The sequence below is a fragment of the Hemitrygon akajei genome, chromosome 11 (genome assembly GCF_048418815.1).
Source record: "Hemitrygon akajei chromosome 11, sHemAka1.3, whole genome shotgun sequence".
NCBI lineage: Eukaryota > Metazoa > Chordata > Chondrichthyes > Myliobatiformes > Dasyatidae > Hemitrygon > Hemitrygon akajei.
The window spans coordinates 77,060,367-77,077,164 of NC_133134.1; the positions used below are offsets into that span (position 1 = coordinate 77,060,367).

Genomic DNA, 16,798 nt, shown 5'->3' on the forward strand with positions numbered 1-16,798 from the left:
ACACAGAGTGAAACTCCCCCCACACCGTCCCATCACACACTCCCGGGGTCAGACACAGAGTGAAACTCCCCCCACACCGTCCCATCACACACTCCCGGGGTCAGACACAGAGTGAAACTCCCCCCACACCGTCCCATCACACACTCCCGGGGTCAGACACAGAGTGAAACTCCCCCCACACCGTCCCATCACACACTCCCGGGGTCAGACACAGAGTGAAACTCCCCCCACACCGTCCCATCACACACTCCCGGGGTCAGACACAGAGTGAAGCTCCCTCTACACCGTCCCATCACACACTCCCAGGGTCAGACACAGAGTGAATCTCCCTCTACACCGTCCCATCACACACTCCCGGGGACAGACACAGAGTGAAGCTCCCTCCACACCGTCCCATCACACACTCCTGGGGTCAGACACAGAGTGAAGCTCCCTCTACACCGTCCCATCACACACTCCTGGGGTCAGACACAGAGTGAAGCTCCCTCTACACTGTCCCATCACACACTCCCGGGGTCAGACACAGAGTGAAGCTCCCTCTACACCGTCCCATCACACACTCCCGGGGTCAGACACAGAGTGAAGCTCCCTCTACACCGTCCCATCACACACTCCCGGGGTCAGACACAGAGTGAAGCTCCCTCTACACCGTCCCATCACACACTCCCAGGGTCAGACACAGAGTGAATCTCCCTCTACACCGTCCCATCACACACTCCCAGGGTCAGACACAGAGTGAAACTCCCTCCACACCGTCCCATCACACACTCCCAGGGTCAGACACAGAGTGAAACTCCCTCCACACCATCCCATCACACACTCCCGGGGTCAGACACAGAGTGAAGCTCCCTCCACACCGTCCCATCACACACTCCTGGGGTCAGACACAGAGTGAAGCTCCCTCTACACTGTCCCATCACACACTCCCGGGGTCAGACACAGAGTGAAGCTCCCTCTACACTGTCCCATCACACACTCAATAGTTCAAACAGAGTGTAGCTCCCTCCAGAGGCAGTCGATGGAACTGCAATCCATTCCTTCCTCATTCACTCAGGCTGAAGCACTTGCCAATCACACACACCTCGCCTGACTCATCTAAAAGAAATTCTCATTTATCACACTGACGGAATGCTATTTAGCCCTCCTTGTTTATTAAATTTCCCTTGTCTAATAGATCTGCCCTCCTTCCTAATTCAGCGCTGAATTGTAATTACTTCACAACTTAAACAATCAGAGTTTGAGCCTAAACAGACGCTCGTTAAATTCCCGGTTGAATATTGCGTCTCTTCCTCCCAATCCGTCCATCCTCATCCGTTCGATCACCTCCGCAGACTCTGGCCGGTGTTTATCAGAACGTGACCCAGCACATCGAGGTAATCATGAAGAAGCCACAACAGTGGCAATTCTTCATTGGGAGTTTGAGGAGATTTGGAGGGAGGGAGGGAGGGAGGGAGGGTGAGGATCGACCACGGATACTGGGTGGTACAGAATGGAGAGCAAGCTGCCCCCACCCCTCCACGCAGCCAATGAGTCCAGAGGACCAGCGGAGACGATACTTTTGAGATTTGCTAGGTCATCAAAAACTGCAGCAAATCTCCACAGATGTGCATTCTAACTGGTTGCATCGCTGCCTGGTGTGAAGGCTCCAGTGCAGAGCATCGCAAGAGGCTGCACAAGGTTTCCGACTCAGCCAGTTCCATCAGCGGCATGGCCCTCCACCATCGAGGACATCTTCAAACGGCATCAGGTGCCTCAGGAAGGCAGCATCACTCAGGACCCTCACCAGCTGGTACATGCCCTCTTCTCAGTACCTCCAGGGAGGAGGTAGAGGAGTCTGACGACCCACACTCATCCTCTTCCCCCCCACCCCCACCATCGGATTCTGACCGGCCCATGACCCCCGCTCTCGTGTTCTGCACGCTTCCCTTCCAACTCATAGTCATGTGTTGCAAAGCCCTGTTGCCACAAAATAACAAGATGTATGGCCTACGCCACTGATAATAAACCTGATTCAGATTCTCAATTAAGCACTGATGCCCCACAAGGCTGCGTCCTCGGCCCGTAATCGGCTCCCCGTACCTGGCAACTCCATGCTAATGATAATGGGCCACATCTCAGATAACAACGGGAAGGAGATAGAGCCCAGTGGCGGGTTGTCACGGCCTCCCTCCGTGTCAGAGCTGGTCATTGACCTCGGGAAGGGGAGAGGGGAGGGGGTGAAGGCGCTGCCCACCCCCATGTCCTCACCTTGGGTTTGAGAACATCACTGTCCTGATCCAAGGGAGATCACCCGCGCCTGTCCTTCAGGAGGTCAATATAAATAATTTAGCTTGTTCCTGTTTTACTGATACACCACAGACAGTATCCTGTCCGGGTGCATCGCCGCTTGTTACGGCAACTGCTCTGCCCGGGACCGCCCGAGGTCACGGGAACCAGCCTCTCTTATGGGCTCCGTCTACACTTCACGCTGTCTCGGTAAAAGGTACCAACATAATCAAAGCAACACACACACACACACACACACACACACACACACACACACACACACACACACACACACACACACACACACACACACACACACAGACAGTGCTGGACGAACTCAGCATCTATGGAAGAGAATAAACAGTCGCCGTTTCGGGCCGAGACCCCTCTGCAGGACATGAAACGTCGACTGTTGACACTTTTCCATAGATACTGCCTGGCCTGCTGAGTTCCTCCAGCATCTTGCGTGTGTTGCTTCGGATCTCCAGGTTCTGCAGACTTTCTCGTGTTTGTGAACATACTCAAAGACCCCGCCCCACCCCGGACACTCTCTCCTCTCCTCCCTCCCACTGGGCAGAAGATACAAAGGCCCGAATGTGCGGAACACCAGGCTCGACAGCTCTGTCAATTGCACAGACCGCTTGCACTAGATATTGACTTCACACCCTACCTCGTCGTGACCCTTACACCTGCCTGCACCGCATTTCCCCCGCAGCTTACTCTGCAACCGTGCTACCTCGATGTGCCGAGCCCAGGACGCACCCTCCGGACCAGCTCAGTTTGTCGGACAACAGCGGCACCCGGTGGCCAGAGCCGGTACGACAACGGCGAGCGATCAGGCTCCCGGTATGTTCCGGTCAATCAGAATGCGTCCCTTGGAAACTTGGGAGCCGGACTGGCTGCATCACCGCCTGGTATGGAAACACCGATGCCCTCGAAGGGAAAACCCTACAGAAGGTCCTGGGTGTGGCCCAGTCCTTTTCTCCAATGAACGCATCTACCGGAGAGTTGGCCCAGAAAAGCAGCATCCACCATCAGGGATGCCAACCAGGCCACGCTCTCCTCTCGCTGCTGCCAACAGGATCCTCAGATCCCACACCACTAGGTCCATGCACAACTACCACCCCTCAACCTTCAAGTTCTTGAACCAGAGAGGAGGACTTCACTCTCCCCAACACCGACCTGTTCCCACAACCTATAGACTCACTTTCAAGGACTCTACAGCTCGCGTTCTCAATATTTATTGTTTGTTTATTTGTTGTTATTATTTTTGTATTTGTACAGTTTGTTCGCTTTTACACACTGATTGTATGTGTGGTTCATTCTCTCTTTCCAGCTATATAGTCTCTCAGTCTCTCTCCCACTCACACACTCACACTCTTCACCCCTCTCTACCTCATCTCTCTCACTCCCCCCTCCACTGATTCCATTATGACTCTTGGATTATTGAGCATGCTGGCAGGAAAATGCTTCTCGGGGGGGGGGGGGGTGGGGGGTCTCTGATCCAGTTACTCTCCTTTAGCGGAGTCCCTAGGGGAAGCGGTTGAGGTAGTCAGAGCTTGGATCTACAGCCCCCAGCATGGGGACAGGGGCAGAAGGATTGGGGGGGGGGGGGGAGAGACACAAAGCAGGGGAAGGCAGAGAAAAGGGAGAGAGGGAGTAGGGGAGGCAGTGAGTGTGGGAGGTGCAGAAAGGGGAGGAGGGAGTGAGAGGGGGAAGAGAGTGAGAGACTGGAAAGGGCGAAAGAGTAAGGAGGCGGGAGTAAGTGAAAGACAGGCAGGGACAATCAGACAGTGACAGAGGAAAGAGAGAATGAGAAAGACTCAAGAGTTTCTGCAGCTGCTAGAAATCCAGAGGAACAATCACCCGAAACATCGACTGTTTATTCCTCTCCAGGACCTGCTGAGATGGAGATGGAGAGAGGGGGGTAGGAGGCAGAGGGGGTGGTGGGTCAGAGATGGGGTGGTGGGGGAAAGAGGGGTGGTGGGAGACAGAGGGGGATGGTGGGAGAGAGGGGGGACGGTGGGAGAGAGAGGGGTACGGTGGGAGAGAGGGGTACGGTGGGGAGAGAGGGGGTACGGTGGGAGAGAGAGGGGTACGGTGGGAGAGAGAGGGGTACGGTGGGAGAGAGGGGGGACGGTGGGAGAGAGGGGGACAGTGGGAGAGAGGGAGCGGTGGGAGAGAGGGGGGATGGTGGGGGGTGCGGGAGAGGGGGGCAGGAGAGGGCGGTTGGGAGAGAGAGAGATACACACTCAAGTGAGACAGACAGACAGAGAAAGAGACAGAGACAGATAGTGTTCGGGGTTTTCGTGGATTCAGTAACCTGATGGTGGTGGGAGGAAGCTGTTGTTGAACGTTGAGGTGTGGGTCTTCAGGCTCCTGACAGCAGTATCGACGGTGGGGCCTCTGTGATGGATGTGGCCAGCCTGAGACGCTGCCTCCTGTAGATGTTCTTTGGCGGTGGGGAGCGGGGGAGCTGTGATGGAACAGGCCAAGCCTCTCGCAATCCTCTGTATCGATGCAACCAGTCAGAATGGCCTCCACTGTACAACTGTAGATGAGGTTTTGACGTCATATCAAATCTCCTTAAGCTTCTGAGAATGTATAGTGGCTGTCATGCCTCCTTCGTGATGGCACCAATATGTTGGGACCAGGCCGGATCCTCGGAGATTTCACTCCCAGGAGTTCACTCTGTCCACCTCAGTGAGGACCCGTGCACGTTCACTTGTCTTCACCTTCCTGAGGTCCACAACAATTTCCTTGGCATTGCTGGTGTCGTTGCTGTGACTCCACTCAACCAGCTCAGCTGTCTCACCCCTGTACACCACACTGCTACACTCTGCGATTCAGGCAACGACAGCCACCATGAGATCAGGCAGCATCTGTAGAGGTGCAAACACGCTGGAGGAACTCAGCAGGTCGGGCAGCATCCGTGGAAACGAGCAGTCAACGTTTCGGGCCGAGACCCTTCGTCAGGACTGGCCAAGTGTCCTGACCAGGGGTCTCGGCCCGAAACGTTAACTGTTCGTTTCCACGGATGCTGCCCGACCTGCTGAGTTCCTCCGGCTTGTTCGTACGTGTTGATTTGACCCCGGCATCTGCAGTGTACTTTGTGTTTAGCATCTGTAGAGGGATTGCCTGTCAGAGGGGACTGTGCAAAGGGAGTTTCACCCTGTGCCTGAGCCTGAACCCTGGCTAGAGCCGCTGTGAGAATGGGGTGACCAAGGCCCAGTGGTCGAATCCAACATCTAAGATTTACAAGGGGTCCCGGGGAGTGTTGTTATCCACCGGAGGCTGTCAGGATTTACAGGGGGTCCCGGGGAGTGTTGTTATCCACCGGAGGCTGTCAGGATTTACAGGGGGTCCCGGGGAGTGTTGTTATCCACCGGAGGCTGTCAGGATTTACAGGGGGTCCCGGGGAGCGTGTCGGTATTTACGGGGGGCGGGGGGGGGGTACCAGGGAGTGAGTCAAGGTGACCTGGTTAGGGTGTCTGTGTCCATCAATGTCTGAAACACAGTGGTTATGGCCAGCCCAGCACACACAGTTGTCAGTCTTATCATTCTCCGCAGGCAAGACTGAGCAGCTGGTACTGGAAACTATTGCTGGACCTGCATTTTATTAGAATACACAGACATACACTCACTACCAGTGATCATACAAACTCTCAGACACCCCAGCCCTCTGAGGTACTGGCCACAAACAGACCAGAGCGATGCCCAAAACATCATCAGGGGAGTGGGTTATACATGAACTACAGAACCTGCCCCCGTAGGGAGAGGGGGTTTGCTTCATTTGGTCGTAGAGTCAGATGATAACAAACTTGAACTGGAGGGGGAGCAGGAGAAAGAGCAGGCAGCGAGGGAGAGCGGGAATGACAGTGGGAGGGAGTGAGAAGGCAGAAGGGGTGGCGGAGTAGGATGGGAAGAGAGAGAGGGCGCGAGAGTGGGACAGGAATAGAGGGGGGCAAGTGTGGGAGGGAGGAGAGAGGGAGCGAGAGGGGGAGGGACTGAGCGAGGGGAGGAAGGGAGTGAGGGGAGGGAGGGAGCGAGCAAGAGGGGGAGAGAGGAAACGAGAGGGAGGGGGAGGGAGGGAGTGAGCGAGGGGAGGAAGGGAGGGAGCAAGTGGAGGGAGGGAGGGAGGGAGCGAACGAGAGGGTGGAGAGAGGAAACAAGAGGGAGGGGGAGGGAGGGAGCGAGGGAAGGAAGGGAGGGAGCGAGTGGAGGGAGGGAGGGAGCGAGGGGAGGGAGGGAGGGAGGGAGCGAACGAGAGGGGGGAGAGAGGAAACAAGAGGGAGGGAGCGAGGCCACACTGAAGTTGGAGCCGGAAGGTGTGATGACCCTTGCCAGCTGCCCCCAGTGCAGCCTAAGACTCAGACGCAAACGACACATTTCACTGTTTCTCGATGTACACATGATAAATAAATGAACCAGAATCTGAGAACCAGACCGACCGCCTCAGAGGTCATTCCTCTGTCTGCGATCCCCTCACTTCTGTCTGTAGACTTGGGCGAGGAGGGGCTACGACCTCAGTGACGAGACAAATTATACTAACGGTACCGAGCGGTCACTGGACAGGAGTGACAAACACCTGAATAGAATTTTATTCAAAAGGTACAGTGAGGAGATGGAGCCACTACCTCAGGGCTCCAGACAACAAACCGGGTTCGATCCCCGCCTCCGGTGCGCGAGCGCGGAGTCTATGCAGTTTGCACCTTTTCCCTGTGACCGCACGAGGTTCCCCCGGGTGCTCGGATTCCCTCCCACATCCCGACGACGCGTCGGCTGCAGCAAATTTGCTCCCCTGCGGGGGAGCGGATGATGCAGGGAGAATGGGGATTGGGGATAGGTGTGGTTTGATGGGCCAAACGGCCCATTCACACGCTAGATCTATTAGTTAGGCACAGCTTAAACCCCCCGGGTGTGCTAGGCTGTAGGAGGGAGGGGGAAGTTGTGGTCAGTCAGTTTAAGACGCTGCAAGTCCCCACAGTGACTCCTCCCACGATGACGTCACACTGTCCACCACTGCGTCCTGGCAACACGGCCACTGGCCGACCGACGTCCTCCTCCGTGTCCGGGCCCGAGCTCCCTTCCTCGCAAGGGTAGTGTGTGAGGACGTGCAGGCATCCTCTCCAATCTCTCTGTGCCCCGGCCCTGGTCACTGGGGGAGGGGGGCAGTGGTCAGCAGCTGGCCGAGGGCAGGGTAGGTGGGGGGAGATTCTTCCCCGGAGGGGGTGGTGGGGCTCTGTGGGGAGAGAGAGAGAGAGAGAGAGAGGGTTAGTTTGATCTGTGGGGGCAGGGAGGGCAACTGGCAGAACAGTGGGAGTCGAGGGAGGCTATAAAGGAGGGGTGGGGAAGGGAGAGGAGGACTGGGGAGGGAGGGAGGGGGAGAGAGTGAGGGAGGGAGGAGTAAGGTTGAGGAGTGGTCGGGGTGGGAAGGGGATGCAGGAGGGTTGAGGTCAGGGCAAGGTGGTGATCAAGAGGGGTGAGGTGGGGTGGGGTGTGGAGTTTAGAGGAAAGAAGAGGGAGATCTTCCGAAAACCGGGGGAGCACGGCGGAGTGATTCACCTGGTGGGGGGCCCACAGTGGTCAGGAATGAAATCTTCAAACTGTAACGCTGACCACTGGGTCACCGGTCGTGTTCCTGGGTCCCGCGGGAGGGGCTTCCTAGGGGGAGAAGGCTTCTGGACCAGCAGCGGCCGGGAGACAAGCTGAGGGGAAGAGAGCAGAGGTTACTAGACTAACCTGCGGGTGGATAGGAGGCCATTCTGTCCATCATTTCGCTGTAAATAGGCCCTCATCAGGAAATCACTGCCAAAGGGGATCGGTGATAACATGGCCTCACCCACATTCAACACCTAGCCCACTGCTCCACCATCTACACCGTGTGGCTAGGCACAGCTCAAACATCATGAGTTAACCGATGATACAACTGACGTTGGTGGAATCTTGAGATGGTAACAAGGAGGCAAACAGGAGTGAGATGGACCCTGTCCAGCTCAGTAGCGTAGCGGTTAATGCAAGCCTATTACAGCGTGAGGCAGAATTCTGAGTTCAATTCCAGCATCCTCTGTAAGAAAGGTTCTATATTCTACCTGTGAGTGCGAGGGTTTCCTCCCACATTCCAAACATGTACCGAATAGCAGGTTAACTGGTCATTGTAAATTGTCCTAAGAATAGGCTAAGCGTTTATACAGTAGGTGGGTTGCTGGGCCGTGTGGATCGTTAGGCTGGAAGGCCTGTTCCACGCTGTATGTCTAAGTAAATAAATATTGGCTGGTGGAATGGTGTCACAACAGCCAAGTGCTCAACGTCAGCAAGAACGAGGGATTGATTGTGGACTTCAGGAACGAGAAGCTGTGAGACCACACACCATCGGAAACACAGGAGATTCTGCAGATGCCGGAAATCCAGCGCAACACACACAAAGTGCGGGAGGAACTCAGCGGGTCGGGCAGCGCCTATGCAGAGGGATAAACAGGCGATGTTTCGGGCTGAGACCCTTCATCAGGACTGGGAAGGGAAGGGGAGTACAAAATGGCAGGTGATAGGTGAGACCAGGTGAGGGGGGAGGGTAAACACAAGGGATTCTGCAGATGCTGGAAATCCAAAACACACACACACACACACACACACACACACACACACACACACACACACACACACACACACACAAAGTACTGGAGGAACTCAGCAGGTCAGGCAGTATCATTGGAGAGGAATAAGCAGTTGGTGTTTCAGGATATGACCTTCCATCACGGTCTCAAACACCGACCTTTTTGGTCCTATTTATTTATATAAACTTCATGCCTTCACATTATATCGCTGCTGCAAAGCAACAAGTTTCAGCTGATCTGTCAGAGATAATAAGCCTGATTCTGATTCCTCGCCTGTCAACCTATCTTGCTCAGAGATAAGTCTGTCCTTTCAAGGAATTCCCAGGAGATCTGTGTCCTCTCCCCTCTTCCCACCTTCCAGGGACACCGGGAAGTCCCTCCCTGGAGAGGTTACACTTGCAGATGTACAGGTGAAAGTCCACTGCCCCCTGAAAACGGGAACTCAAGTCTATAGTGTGGTAAGGAAGGTATATAGCAAACTTGCCTTCTTCAGTCAGGGCGTTGCCTATAGAAGTCAAAAGGTCACTTTGCAAGGTCTTGTTTAGACCAGATTTGGAGTATTGAGAGTAGTTCAGGTCATCCCGTTAGAGGAATTCTTTTATTATTGTCAGTGTACTGAGCTACGATGAAAAGCTTTTGTTTGTGTCCCAGCCAGACACATCAGTCCGTACAGCAGTACGTCGAGGGGTTACAGAGACGGGCAGGAGTGTAGGGACTGGAGGGTGTTACAGAGACGGGCAGGAGTGTAGGGACTGGAGGGGGTTACAGAGACGGGCAGGAGTGTAGGGACTGGAGGGGGTTACAGAGACGGGCAGGAGTGTAGGGACTGGAGGGGGTTACAGAGACGGGCAAGAGTGTAGGGACTGGAGGGTGTTACAGAGACGGAGAAGGGTGTGGGGAAACAGAATGCAGAATAGAGTGTCACAGTTACAGAGAGAGTGCAGTGCAGGCAGACAAATAAAATGCAAGGGCCACAATGAGGTAGATCGGGAGATTACGAGTCTGTCTTTCAGCGTGTGAGAGGTCCGTTCGAGAGTCTGATTACAGCCGGACAGAAGCTGTCCTTGAGCCTGATGGTACACATTTTTAATCTTCTGACTGATGGGGGGGTGGGAGGGATCTATGACTATTTTGGGAGCTTTTCTGAGGCAGTGGGAGTGTTGACTACGTGACCGGAGGGGAGACTGGTTTGTCTGATAGTCCTGCTGAAGGTTTTGGCCAAAACGTTGACTGTATTCTTTTTCATAGATGCTGCCTGGCCTGCTGAGTTTCTCCAGCATTTTGTGGGCGTTACAGATTTTCTCTCAGTTGTGCCTGATGGACTGGGCAGTATCTCGTGGTCTGGCAGAGCAGGAGCAGTATTAAGCTGTGACGTGTCCTTGGAGAGGTTTACCAGGATTTGTCTGGTTTGGAGTGCATTACCTGCGAGGAGAGGTTGGACAAACTTGGGTTATTTAATCAGCTGATTGAAGTAGAAGGTTGAATATGAAGGCAGAATAAAATGTTAATGGCAGAATTCTTAGCTGTGTGGAGGAACAGAGGGACCTTGGGGTCTGTGTCCATAGATGTCTCAAAATTGCCATGCATTTTGACAGGGTGGTTAAGAAGGTGTATGGTGTGCTTGCATTCATTAGTCAAGAGATTGGGTTCAAGAGGCATGAGGTAATGTTGCAGCTCTATAAAACCCTGGTGAGACCACACTTGGAATATTGTGATCGCCTCATTTCAGGAAGGATGTGTATGCTTCAGAGGGCGCACAGCAGATTTACCACAGCAGAGGGCATGTCTAACGAGAACAGGCTGAGCGAGCTTGCGCTTTTCTTTGGGTGAGTGTGGAGGGTGTGCGAAACACTCTGCCAGGGTGGTGGTAGAGGAAGGTACTTCAGGGACATTTAGGAAACTCTTAGATAGGCAAATGGAGGGTAATGTAGGAGGGAAGGGTTAGATTGCCAAACACCCCTTGATGTCTCTGTGAAGCCCTCCTGCCCTGGAGGGGTGCAGGGGCCAGGGAAGAGTAGGGGTTGGAGAGGGGTTACAGAGACAGGGAGGGGTGTAGGGGCCGGAGGGGGTTACAGAGACAGGAAGGAGTGTAGGGGCCAGAGGAGGTTACAGAGACAGGAAGGAGTGTAGGGGCCGGAGGGGGTTACAGAGACAGGAAGGAGTGTAGGGGCCGGAGGGGGTTACAGAGACAGGAAGGAGTGTAGGGGTCGGAGGGGGTTACAGAGTCGGGGAGGGGTGTAGGGGCCGGAGGGGGTTACAGAGACAGGAAGGAGTGTAGGGGCCGGAGGGGGTTACAGAGACAGGAAGGAGTGTAGGGGTCGGAGGGGGTTACAGAGTCGGGGAGGGGTGTAGAGGCCGGAGGGGGTTACAGAGACAGGAAGGAGTGTAGGGGCCAGAGGAGGTTACAGAGACAGGAAGGAGTGTAGGGGCCGGAGGGGGTTACAGAGACAGGAAGGAGTGTAGGGGCCGGAGGGGGTTACAGAGACAGGAAGGAGTGTAGGGGCCGGAGGGGGTTACAGAGACAGGAAGGAGTGTAGGGGCCGGAGGGGGTTACAGAGACAGGAAGGAGTGTAGGGGTTGGAGAGGGGTTACAGAGACAGGAAGGAGTGTAGGGGTTGGAGAGGGGTTACAGAGACAGGAAGGAGTGTAGGGGCCGGAGGAGGTTACAGAGACAGGAAGGAGTGTAGGGGCCGGAGGGGGTTACAGAGACGGGGAGGGGTGTAGGGGCCGGAGGGAGTTACAGAGACAGGAAGGAGTGTAGGGGCCGGAGGGGGTTACAGAGACAGGGAGGAGTGTAGGGGCCGGAGGGGGTTACAGAGACAGGGAGGGGTGTAGGGGCCGGAGGGGGTTACAGAGACAGGAAGGAGTGTAGGGGCCGGAGGGGGTTACAGAGACAGGAAGGAGTGTAGGGGCCGGAGGGAGTTACAGAGACAGGAAGGAGTGTAGGGGCCGGAGGGGGTTACAGAGTCAGGAAGGAGTGTAGGGGCTAGAGGGGGTTACAGAGACAGGAAGGAGTGTAGGGGCCGGAGGGGGTTACAGAGACAGGAAGGAGTGTAGGGGCCGGAGGGGGTTATAGGGACAGGAAGGAGTGTAGGGGCCGGAGGGGGTTACAGAGACAGGAAGGAGTGTAGGGGCCGGAGGGGGTTATAGGGACAGGAAGGAGTGTAGGGGCTGGAGGGGGTTACAGAGACAGGAAGGAGTGTAGGGGCTGGAGGGGGTTACAGAGACAGGAAGGAGTGTAGGGGCTGGAGGGGGTTATAGGGACAGGAAGGAGTGTAGGGGCCGGAGGGGGTTACAGAGACAGGGAGGGGTGTAGGGGCCAGAGGGGGTTACAGAGACGGGAGGGGTGTAGGGGCCGGAGGGGGTTACAGAGACAGGGAGGAGTGTAGGGGCCGGAGGGGGTTACAGAGACAGGAAGGAGTGTAGGGGCTGGAGGGGGTTACAGAGACAGGAAGGAGTGTAGGGGCTGGAGGGGGTTACAGAGACAGGAAGGAGTGTAGGGGCTGGAGGGGGTTATAGGGACAGGAAGGAGTGTAGGGGCCGGAGGGGGTTACAGAGACAGGGAGGGGTGTAGGGGCCAGAGGGGGTTACAGAGACAGGGAGGGGTGTAGGGGCCGGAGGGGGTTACAGAGACAGGGAGGGGTGTAGGGGCCGGAGGGGGTTACAGAGACGGGGAGGGGTGTAGGGGCCAGAGGGGGTTACAGAGACGGGAGGGGTGTAGGGGCCGGAGGGGGTTACAGAGACAGGGAGGAGTGTAGGGGCCGGAGAGGGTCAGAGTTAGGAAGAAGGCTGAGATCGAACTACAGGACAAAGGATTTCAAAGGGGGTGTCCTGCCCTCTTGGGAGCTGGTGTGGGTTTGTTCAGTCAGAAGAGTTAACCCTCCCCATTCCAACTCTCCCTCACACCTCCGTGAACTTCCCTCCATCACATCCCTTCTCAGTTTCCTGGTCCGCAATCTGGGCTGAGCCGGGGTTGACTGGAGTGTAGATGGAGATAGGCGATTGGGAGAACGTAGGACTGTTCCAGCAGGTTACCTGGCTACTCCTGAGGTCTGGGTCCCGAGGCAGTGGCTTGCAGAGCGGAGGTGGTCTTCCTGGGACATCCCGCTTGGGCTGAAGAGAAACAATTTCAAGGGTTAATAAATGGGTAGACTATTCAAACATAACCCATTCACTCCATCCATTTTGCACAATTCATTGCAAAAATTCCTCCCAGCATCAATCCTAACTTTCCGTACTTACTGAACCTGTAAGATCATGAGACCATAAGATATAGGAGCAGAGTAGTCCTGCCATGTGCAGAAGTTCGCTGATGACACGGCCATAGTGGGGTGTGTCAGGAATGGACAGGAGGAGGAGTATAGGAAACTGATACAGGACTTTGTGATATGGTGCAACTCAAACTACCTGCGTCTCAATATCACCAAGACCAAGGAGATGGTGGTGGACTTTAGGAGATCTAGGCCTCATATGGAGCCAGTGATCATTAATGGAGAATGTGTGGAGCAGGTTAAGACCTACAAGTATCTGGGAGTACAGTTAGACGAGAAGCTAGACTGGACTGCCAACACAGATGCCTTGTGCAGGAAGGCACAGAGTCGACTGTACTTCCTAAGAAGGTTGGCGTCATTCAATGTCTGTAGTGAGATGCTGAAGATGTTCTATAGGTCAGTTGTGGAGAGCGCCCTCTTCTTTGTGGTGGCGTGTTGGGGAGGCAGCATTAAGAAGAGGGACGCCTCACGTCTTAATAAGCTGGTAAGGAAGGCGGGCTCTGTCGTGGGCAAAGTACTGGAGAGTTTAACATCGGTAGCTGAGCGAAGGGCGCTGAGTAGGCTACAGTCAATTATGGATAACTCTGAACATCCTCTACATAGCACCATCCAGAGACAGAGAAGCAGTTTCAGCGACAGGTTACTATCGATGCAATGCTCCTCAGACAGGATGAAGAGGTCAATACTCCCCAATGCCATTAGGCTTTACAATTCTACCGCCAGGACTTAAGAACTTTTTAAAAGCTATTATTAATGCTTTTTGAGATAGTGATTTAGATGCATATCATATTTTTTTACTGAGTTAAGTATTGTATGTAATTAGTTTTGCTACAACAAGTGTATGGGACATTGGAAAAAAGTTGAATTTCCCCATGGGGATGAATAAAGTATCTATCTATCTATCTATCTATTCAGCCTATCGAATCTGTTCTGCCACTCAATCATGGGCTGATCCAATTTTTCCAGTCATCCCCACTCCCCTGCCTTCTCCCCATACCCTTTGATGCCCTGGCTAATCAAGACCCTATCTATCTCTGCCTTAAATTGTTATGAATGTACCACAGCTCTGAGGGGCTGAAGGGTGAGGGGGTAGCCCCCTCCTTTGTGAGAATCGCAAGATCACTATTGAGTCAATTCAGGAGACACAGGAAATGAGAGAAAGACATACAGAATCCACAAAAGGGTTGGAATGTGTCCTGGCCTCCGAAAGGCAGACCCATTGATACCGGCTATTGTCTCTTGGAGACGGACTTGTGTATTGCATCCTGGATGATGCAATCAAAGCCCCAGGCAATGAACCAAGGAGGAAGTTGGTGGAGGGATTGCATCATCCCCAACCTGATTGACACCTGAGACCCTGTGAGTCAGGATAAAAAGAGGGTCTGTGGGAACAGCCCCTGAGACACACCAGAAGAAACGCTAGCGATCCCGTAATAGCGAAAGCCAGTGGAAGGCCACGTGCGTCCACTTCCATTTGCCCGGAATCGGTGACCTTTGCCACGGAAAAACGGTTTTTAGCTAAGAACGGGGATCTCAACTCTCAACTACTCTCGAAGGATTGACATCATAAACAGAATGGGCAAGTTTTAACCCGTCTCTATCTCTCCAACAATTGCCACACAGGGTCCCCAACGGCTGCAGCCTGTATGAACTGAACGAACCATATATTTCCATCGGACAATTCATTATCCCCAGACAACGATACAGCTTATTTCTTATTGATTATTATTATACCCGCGCTTTTAGATTTAGTATTGACGATGTATATTATCTGTGTGTTTGCATTGATATTATTTTTGTGTATTTCTATCAATAAATACTGTTAAAAATAGTACCATCAGACTTCAACGGACCTCTCTATCTTTGCTGGTAAGTGACCCAGTTACGGGGTACGTAACAAAATACACCCAATGACTTGGCCTCCAGCCACTCGTGGCAACAAATTCCACAGATTTACCATCCTCTGACTGAAGCAATTTCTCCGCATCTCTGTTCTAATTGGATGTCCTTCAATCTCTTTGGAAGAACTTACTCGTTAAGTAAGGATACACAAAAACGTACTGTATGCTTCACACGGCATCGGTGAGACTACATCTGGAGAACTGCGATCTGCTTTGCATCCAATATCTAAAGGAGGATGTGCTGCCATTGGAGAGGGTCCAGAAGAGGTTCATGGGAATGATCCCAGGGAGGAAAGGGTTAATGTATGAGAAGCGTTTGATGGCTCTGAATCTCTACTCACAGGAGTTTAGAAGAATGAAGGGGGGAATCTCATTGAAACCTGCCAAATATTGAAAGGCCTAGAGTGAGTGGATGTGGAGAGGATGTTTTCTATAGTTGGGGAGCTTCAGACCAGAGGGCACAGGCTCAGAATAGAAGGACATCCCGTTAGAACAGAGATGATGAGGAATGTCTTTATCCAGAGGGTGGTGAATCTGTGGTATTCATTGCCACAGGAGGCTCAGGAGGCCAAGTCACTGGATATATTTAAAGCAGAGGTTACGGGAAGATGGGAGGAGAATGGAGTTGAGAGGGATAGTAAGTTTTATTTTATTTTTATTTAGAGACATAGTGTGGAAAAGGCCCTTCCGTTCCAACAAGCCACACTGCCAGCAACTTGCCAATTTAACCCAAGTCTAATCACAGGACAATTTACAATAACCAATTACCCTACTAACTGGTGCATCTTGGGACTGTGGGAGGAAACCAGAGCACCCGGAGGAAAGCCACATGTTCCACGGGGAGAACACAGAAACTCCAAACAGATTGAACTGCGAGCTCCGATGCCCCACGCTGTAATTACAATGCGCTAACCACTACATTACTCTGGCATCCATTAACCATGATGTAATGGCGGACCAAATTTGACTGACCAAGTTGAATAATTTGGCTCCTATGTCTTACGTTAACACCTAGATCTATTCCTATGTGACTCAAAGTGATCGAATGAAGGGGGTTGGTGTTGGGGACTCTCATTTGAGTAGCGAGGTTCTTAAATTTAACCAGAGAGCAGCTGGGTCAGTAGTAAGAGGACATTACGGGCACCAGTTTCCAGCTGACCACACCAGGGCCCTTAACCAATGCGCAGAATGTGGTAGGACGTCCTCCCTCAAACATCCTCAACCCTGTCCCCCTCCAAGACTGAACTGGTGTTCCCCCGAGAGTAGGTGGTGGTAATCCAAACGGGAGGGGTTTACAATGAACTCAGCTTTGTAATTGGATCCCAGTTGAGGAAGGGGTGCGGATTTAGAGCTCTGCTGCCCTGAAGAGGTGAAGGTGGAGTTGCTGATTAACCTGTCAGATCTCTATCGGGGAAGGACATTAAAGAATTGCGGTAATGTTGGGGCTAGTTAGAGTTCCTCTGGACAGTAAGGGTCTTAATGGGCTGAATAGCCTCCCCCCACTCAGTGTTTCAACCACTGGTGAGGAAGGAACAGCAACAATGGCAGAATTGCCTCATGGGAGTCATACAGCTGGGAAGCAGTCCCTTCAGCCCATCTGGTCCCTGCCCCACACTAGCTAGACCCATTTGACCCTATTCATGTACTTATCCAAATGTTAATGTTCCTGCCTCAACCACATCCTCTGGCAGCTCGTTCCATGCACTGACCACCCTCGGGGTGAAGAAGTTGCCCCTCGAGCCCTCTT

At 53.4% G+C, this 16,798-nt stretch overlaps 1 protein-coding gene across 2 annotated transcripts in view; it reads right to left on the minus strand.

Moving 5' to 3' along the window:
- Nucleotides 1–6,833: 6,833 nt before the first annotated feature.
- The window catches only part of adam15 (ADAM metallopeptidase domain 15), an 81,453-nt gene continuing 71,488 nt past the window's right edge, over nucleotides 6,834–16,798 (minus strand). For both annotated transcript variants that reach the window (XM_073061185.1, XM_073061184.1), the window contains 3 exons: nucleotides 12,915–12,992; nucleotides 7,831–7,973; nucleotides 6,834–7,507 (listed from right to left, as the gene is read on the minus strand). In XM_073061185.1, the coding sequence (XP_072917286.1) occupies nucleotides 7,444–7,507; nucleotides 7,831–7,973; nucleotides 12,915–12,992 (285 nt within the window). In that variant the 3' untranslated portion in view covers nucleotides 6,834–7,443. The remainder of the gene's footprint in view (nucleotides 7,508–7,830; nucleotides 7,974–12,914; nucleotides 12,993–16,798) is intronic.